This window comes from Salvelinus fontinalis, chromosome 26 (assembly GCF_029448725.1).
Source record: "Salvelinus fontinalis isolate EN_2023a chromosome 26, ASM2944872v1, whole genome shotgun sequence".
Lineage (NCBI taxonomy): Eukaryota > Metazoa > Chordata > Actinopteri > Salmoniformes > Salmonidae > Salvelinus > Salvelinus fontinalis.
In genome coordinates, this window is record NC_074690.1 from 22,376,455 (window position 1) to 22,384,049 (window position 7,595).

The 7,595-nt window shown below is 40.3% G+C and overlaps 1 protein-coding gene across 1 annotated transcript; it reads right to left on the bottom strand.

The window, feature by feature from the left end:
* Positions 1-284: 284 nt before the first annotated feature.
* cryz (crystallin, zeta (quinone reductase)) lies at positions 285-4,855 on the bottom strand. The gene is made up of 9 exons (XM_055883068.1): positions 4,749-4,855; positions 4,362-4,472; positions 4,020-4,172; positions 3,600-3,763; positions 3,188-3,239; positions 2,852-3,001; positions 2,475-2,576; positions 2,263-2,358; positions 285-556 (listed from the first exon to the last, which is right to left on the bottom strand). Exons 1-9 carry the CDS (start codon positions 4,749-4,751, stop codon positions 395-397), a joined length of 993 nt encoding a protein of 330 aa, XP_055739043.1. The 5' UTR covers positions 4,752-4,855; the 3' UTR covers positions 285-394.
* Between the last annotated feature and the right edge of the window lie 2,740 nt (positions 4,856-7,595).

Sequence of the window (7,595 nt, forward strand, 5' to 3'; positions counted from 1 at the left end):
GCAGGGCTGTTACCTGAGATGGCACGACGTCACACTCACCCCTGACTTAACTTGTGCCTGACCGAGGTAAAAGACTGCACACTTCAACGCTATTATTTAATCTGGAAAAGGAGGCATTCCCTTTGTAATATTTTACAAAAATGACATTCAATTAAAATATTGTTATTTCACAACATTTTTTCTTGTTGACCCAATGCATTGAAATGACAACAACTTGGTTTAGAAATGCACATGATTAATCACGAAGATCACCGAAAGTGAGCCACACCATCTTTGTCTGTGGCAAGATTTTAAGCAATTTTAATTCCATATGAATGAAACACATGTAAAGAAATCAGAATTTCATCCCAATGTAAATCAGTAACATTTCACAGTAATCCTACAGCTGTTCCATTCACATGGTCAGTACCATCTTCCCAGAAGCCCCTGGGCAGTCTATGATGTCAATATGGGCCTGGGAGGCCATGTCCAGGGTGTACTGTTTTCCTACAGCAGGCTTCAGCCAACCAGCATCCATCCCTGCAAACAGGGCCGCGGCACACTCAGCTTTCTCTTCCTGTAGAGACAACAGAAGATACACTACCGTTCTAAAATTGTGTCACTTAGAAATGTCCTTGTTTTTGAAAAAAATAAATAATTTGGTCCATTAATTAAATTAATATCAAATTGATCAGAAATACAGTGAAGACATTGTTAAGGTTGTAAATGTCTATTGTAGCTGGAAACTGCAAATTTTTTAATGGAATATCTACATAGGCATAAAGGTCCATTATCAGCAACCATCACTCCTGTGTTCCAATGGCACATTATGTTAGCTAATCCAAGTTTATAATTTTAAAAGGCTAATTGATCATTAGAAAACTCTTTTGCAATTATGTTAGCACAGCTGAAAACTGTTGTGCTGATTTATAGAAGCAATAAAATTGGCCTTCTGTAGACTAGTTGAGTACCTGGAGCATCAGCATTTGTGGGTTCAATTACAGGCTCAAAATGGCCAGAAACAAATAACTTTCTTCTGAAATTCGTCAGTCTATTCTTGTTCTGAGAAATGAAGATTATTCCATGCAAGAAATTGCCAAGAAACTGAAGATCTCATACAACGCTGTGTACTACTCCCTTCACAGAACAGCGCAAACTGGATCTAACCAGCATAGAAAGAGGAGTGGGAGGTCCCAGTGCACAACTGAGCAGGAGGACAAGTACTTTAGTGTCTAGTTTGAGAAACAGACGCCTCACAAGTCCTCAACTGGCAGCTTCATTTAATAGTACCCGCAAAACACCAGTCTCAACGTCAACAGTGAAGAGGCCACTCCGGGATGCTGGCCTTCTAGGCAGAGTTCCTCTGTCCAGTGTCTGTGTTCTTTTGCCCATCTTAATCTTTTATTTTTATTGACCAGTCTGAGATATGGCTTTTTATTTGCAACTCTGCCTAGAAGGCCAGCATCCCGGAGTCGCCTCTTCACTGTTGACGTTGAGACTGGTGTTTTGAGGGTACCATTTAATGAAGCTGCCAGTTGAGGACTTGTGAGGCGTCTGTTTCTCAAACTAGACACTAAAGTACTTGTCCTCCTGCTCAGTTGTGCACTGGGACCTCCCACCTCTTTCTATGCTGGTTAGATCCAGTTTGCGCTGTTCTGTGAAGGGAGTAGTACACAGCGTTGTATGAGATCTTCAGTTTCTTAGCAATTTCTCGCATGGAATAACCTTCATTTCTCAGAACAAGAATAGACTGACGAATTTCAGAAGAAAGTTATTTGTTTCTGGCCATTTTGAGTCTGTAATCGAACCCACAAGTGCTGATGCTCCAGATACTCAACTAGTCTAAGGAAGGCCAGTTTCATTGCTTCTTTAAATCAGCACAACAGTTTTCAGCTGTGCTAACAATTGCAAAATGGTTTTCTAATGATCAATTAGCCTTTTAAAATGATAAACTTGGATTAGCTAACACAACGTGCCATTGGAACACAGGAGTGATGATTGCTGATAAATGGGCCTCTGTACGCCTATGTAGATATTCCATTAAAAATCAGCTGTTTCCAGCTACAAAAGTCATTTACACCATTAATGTCTACACTGTATTTCTGATCAATTTGATGTTATTTTAAATGGACCAAAAAAAAAGTGTTTTTCTTTCAAGAACATTTCTAAGTGACCCCAAACTTTTGAACGGTAGTGTATAATTTACACTACAGAATGTATGATTTATAGAACGACCACTGCCTAAACCAGCATCAATATTATACTAGGAATCTAGACTCTTACAACAGTAGCGTAGGGTAAGGCAACACCAATGATGCTGGACTCTTTGGCCATGGTGTCTCGAGGGTTGATTTCAATGGGGCCTCTACTGCCAACAACCTAAACAACAAAAGAGGAAAACTGAGTAAGAATTAACAATGAATAACCAATACATATTCAAAAGTGGCTCTAAAAGTCTAAAATAAATTACACATGCTAACGTAACATATACTGACCGTCACTCTCCCCCCGTAGGCCAGCATCTGCAGGTCATTGCTGAGGTTCACGTTAGACAGCATCTCCACAATCACATTTACCCCTTGCCCCTTGGTAGCATCCTGTAAAAAACAATTGCCCAGACATAACTTATTAAGACAACCTGTGTTTACAAAAGCATCACCCCAGTTCTTAACTTATCCTAGGCTAACATGTTATAAATTTTAATATTTTTTATTTGTAATAACAAACATTTTATTATACCCCCTCTGGTTTAGCAGCTAATCGGTGTCAAAGTAGAGCATAATAGCAGTCACCCACTGGGAGTCATACAAAAAATGTCCTTAAAATGTATTCAGGTCTATGGAGACCGCAACTATGACTCCTTCCCACCTACCATGATTTTGCTAGTGTATCCTTCATTTTTGTGGTTGAAGGCCTGGTGAGCTCCATTCCTCAGGACCAGCTCCAGTCCTTCTGCGGTTCCTGCTGTCCCCAGGACCCTCAGACCCAAGGCTCTGGCCATCTGACACGCTGCCACTCCCACCTGAAAAGATACACACCACCCAGAAAAAGGTCACAAACACTGGGCCCTAGTAAATCAACCCCCCAATAATACTTGTCATTAAGCAGTGCAATAAAGGTAATTTGGATTCATTTGATCTTAATTAAATGAAAATGGGGGAAAATAACTATAGCACAGACATTAAACAGAAGAGGGTATTGATCTTACCCCGCCGCTGGCTCCATGGATGAGTACTGTCTCGCCTGCTTTAGCATGTGCTCTGCATCATAAGACACAATGGAGCATAAGACTCATAAGCATAAGAGCCACTCATTATACTGTACACACCCCACAATCAAATACTTTATTAGTAAATAATAGACATACAGATTTTAATAATATGTCTTCTTTTGCAGCAGAGTCGGTGAATCTCAACTTAATTGAACATCATATCAATTGTGATGCTGAGTCTGTCTAACCATGTCAAATCCAAAGAACTCAACCAAGACATTGGTGTAGGACCGGTGAGCCCTACACACTTATACCCGGTCTCCCTGCTTCTGCACCCATCTTGTCATAAAAATAATCAGTTCAGAATTCCGTTCTCCTTAAACAAAACAAACAAATGCTGGTGTCTTACTTATGGAAGAGAGCTCTGTATGCTGTGCAGTACGGGATCCCAATGGCAGCTCCCTGTTTGTAGTCTAAGGGGTCTGGCAGGCGGTGGACACAGTCCTCAGACACAACAGTGTATTCAGCATACCCTCCTGTCTCTGTGGCGGTGGTGAACACACGGTCACCAGCCTGAATGGTAAAATAGACCAGACTTCCACTCCAGCAACTAATAGTATAGTCATACACAAACTCAATATGAATACATTCATACAATTAGTACAATAGTACTTCAGTCTATATAATCACGGAGTGTTCAAAGCAAAATGTTGGTAAGCAATTACTTTCTCACAAACTACACATGCCGCATTCAAATAGTTACTAATTACCATCAGTGATCATAATGTTACTGGTAGCCTAGGGATGGATGGTACAGTAAGAGCAGCACCTGTAAGAGTTGGACTCTGTCTCCGACAGCTTCCACAACCCCTGACACATCAGTCCCTGGAGTGTAGGGCAGGCTGGGCTTCCTCGCATAGGTCCCAGAGCGGATGTAGGTCTCCACAGGGTTCACTCCACACGCATGCACATGGATTAGCACCTGGATAACACACAGGCTGTTTCATACATAGAGAAACTTCTGCAGAACTAGAATTAACTGACATAATACAACGTATAAAACAGCTACAGGTGCAATACAATATATGTAAAAGGTATCCATTGTCCTTTGCACTTTACAGTTAGCAAAAGTAATAGTAAGTTACTAACGTTTTTGAATGATTTTATTTACCTGTTTCTGACCTGGATTTGGCACAGGTATGTTGGAGCAGAGTTTCAAAACGGAAGGTCCTCCAAACTCACCCACTCGAATGGCTCTCATTAACTTGGGCGTTGTTGCCATCTGCACACAAATAGAGTAGCTAACCAACTAAAACCTTTACATGCAGCTTACATTAGCTGGCAAGTAGTAACGTTAGTAGACACACGAGTGGTTTGTGGACTTTGGACAGTGCAGTGGCATTAGCTAGCTAACGTTACCAAACGAGCCACTGCACTGTCTGGTTACCTAGCTAACTTATCACTTCAGCAGGACATTTGAGTACAAATACTATAATTTTTCTAAAATACAACTAGCATAAACTTTATATCAAGGCAATAAAAGTCGAAACGGACTCACCATTTATGCAAGGAAGCTGTCAGTGATTTCTGTCCCAAAATAACTATCCGCACGGTGGCGACAGCATGACATTATAAACATCCGAATTGTACACTTTCCGCCACCGTAAAACGCTTTTCTCATTTGATACATATTGCACTTCATTCAAAACATTAGGCAGGAAAGCGGAAGTGGATGTTGAGTTAGAATCAAGCAGCGCGTCGGGCAAATTTGGCGACGGATAGTAGTATCGAAAACAGGAACAAACATGAAATTGTCTAAAATTCCAGTGAAGGTTACGTGTGTGAATTATAAGGAATCTCATCTTCTTGGGATCCATATGTGGGAAACCCATTTGAAGTGTCGAAAATTTTAAGGTATGCGCTTGGAAAGTGGAGTCTGTGAGAGTGACCAAGAGTGGGCTTATCTTGATTCATTATATTTTTGAAGAACAGAGGAAGATTGCAGTGGGCCTCAAAATAATCCGGACAACAGAAGTTTTGAATTTTGGAGTAGAGCACCCGTAAAAGGAGTCATCTCAGGGGTGACGATGGATGTTCATGTTCAAAATTCCTGGTGTGGTTGGTGCCCGGTGCCATGTAAAACTCCCCAGCGTGAAATAGTTCCCAATCGTTTTGATCGTGTTCTGATTGTGATGTCATGCTGTAAAAAGCGTCTGACCCGCTGGGTGAATTGAGCAAAATAAGAAAGTCTGGAAGTACTGTTGTTTTTTGATAAAGAGCAAATACCTATGCATGTGAAGCTTGGTTATGTAAGATACGCTGTAAGAGCTATCTTTCCAAACCACTAAGAATTGTAAAGGATTTGGCCATGTTTCAAGTGAAGTGCAGACGAACAGCGTATACTGAATAATGGTGTGTAGAAGGACGGAAGGTGTTCCAATTGTGGTGGAGATTATTATCCTGAGTTCATGGAGTGCCATGTGAAGGAGATTGAGGTGGCAAAAATTAGTGGTCAATTTAATCTCCTTAAAATAATTGAGAAAAAAAGTGAAGCTAGTTGGTAGTGGATACACCACAGCCTGTAGTAAATGTTTGCTGCCAGACAAAAGATAAGGTGTGTTTTAAAAATTTGAATTTTGTTTTGTTCATTGCCACAGTTATAAAATGGACAGCACCAAGTCTCAAATAAGTCTACGAAACTGGACATTATTGTGGCTGCGGCAGAGAAGTTTGTGGGATTTAAGGATTTTTACATCTGAAAACTTGCAAGGGGTACTGGCGCTGGAAGACCCGCATAGTAGGTGGCGGGATGCACATTGTGTAATCCCCAATATACCATAGCAGAAGAAACATTAGTCAAGCATGCTAGCTGGCATTAGTTTACGATGCACATTATATATGGTACGGAGTAATATACTCACAATCTGTTAGTTGAGATGGAAAATACATGTATCCAACGGAGAAAAATAAACTATGTCTAAACAAATAGATTTTAGCAAGAAGGGACATCTCACAAGGTGGGTATAAATTTGTGGAACGTTCCAACAGGAATCTGTAACAAAAACTTCGTAAAGTACAAGGTTGCCAACAAACAACGCATACAAAGTAGCATGATCAATTCACCTAGCTGCCGAATAGGCATCAACTCACCACGTAGCTTATTCTTAATGTTTGTCCATAGGCTACCAGAGTGAGCACAGACATGTTTTGGAATAAACGTGGTGAGTGAAAAACGTAATGAAATATTCCACTCCCTACCTGGTATTTTATTCTGCCGCTATACAACTTTGGATGCGTTGTTTGTTGGCAACCTTGTTATTTACTGGCACGAGAATTTTCAATCCCAATGATAATAACTATCAATCAATAGCTTCGACCAATCCCCGAGGTTTGTAAGACCATGGGTTTAATAATAATTAGTCAAAGACTCAGCTTATGCAAAAGGCTAGTACAGTTTATTCAGAGAACGTTCTAAAGTCATGAATACAAAAACATCCATTTTATAGCTGCGCACATACTTCCACACAAACAGTAGGTATCCTACGCACATACATACACACAAACAGTAGGTGAGTTTTATCCTTCTCCACAGGTCGCACCAATTTGTATCACTACCCAGCCGAGAGTTCCATTCCCCCGAGATTAGGGAGACCTTGAGAAGTCTCCCTGTCCTCTCCCAAGTCTCTCAGAGGCCTAGCCAAGTCCGCCCATACACAGTTTTAATTGTTCTTCGGTACACACACACACACAAGTTCAAATCCTAAGCTACGCCTTGCTCAGACAGTCTGTGTTTTCCCATTATACAGATACATTGTTTAACTTAATTCTGACTAAACCTACACACATCAGATTATAATTTTATGATTCTAATCAATTTCATACAGTGAAGGTTTCAGAGTGGAATTATTTTATCATTATCTTTCACATATACATTATTTTATAATTTACGAAGTTGTTGGAACAGATTCCTGTTGAAACTTCCACAAATTATACCCACCCATGGGGTGAGGTTTTTGCTAGCTTTTGCATTATTTCAGACACTAAAGCCTGAAGTTTGAGCCTATTGTGCTTCATGTCTAATGCAGACAGCTTGATGAAGCCCAGTTTCTGGTAAGTCAGGTAACCCTCCTGCTATAGTTCTCATTGAACATATCAAACTCTCCAGACTAGTTGACAACATATCACAGTTGCCTTTGTATCCTTGCTTATATCGAAACTACTGTACCATGACATTTGGATTGACCTTCATTTGTTGCCAGAAAAACACTGCTGTGATTGTTCATGTGAGCTGATGTTTATTTTACAGTACACTGTGGCAATAAATTCTGGCTTTAGAAACTCTGGATTAACTGTCAGCAAGAAGGGAAATATCATATTGGTTTGTAATTTAGTTTAAGTTTTCATG

What these genes read in the sequence shown, in the direction of transcription:
- cryz (XM_055883068.1), bottom strand. An exon ending in TACAGAGCTCTCTTCCATAA is followed by an intron (nt 3,240 to 3,599) that starts GTAAGACACCAG and finishes CTTATGATGCAG; the next exon opens with AGCACATGCTAAAGCAGGCG. An exon ending in CCTACGGGGGGAGAGTGACG is followed by an intron (nt 2,359 to 2,474) that starts GTCAGTATATGT and finishes TTTGTTGTTTAG; the next exon opens with GTTGTTGGCAGTAGAGGCCC.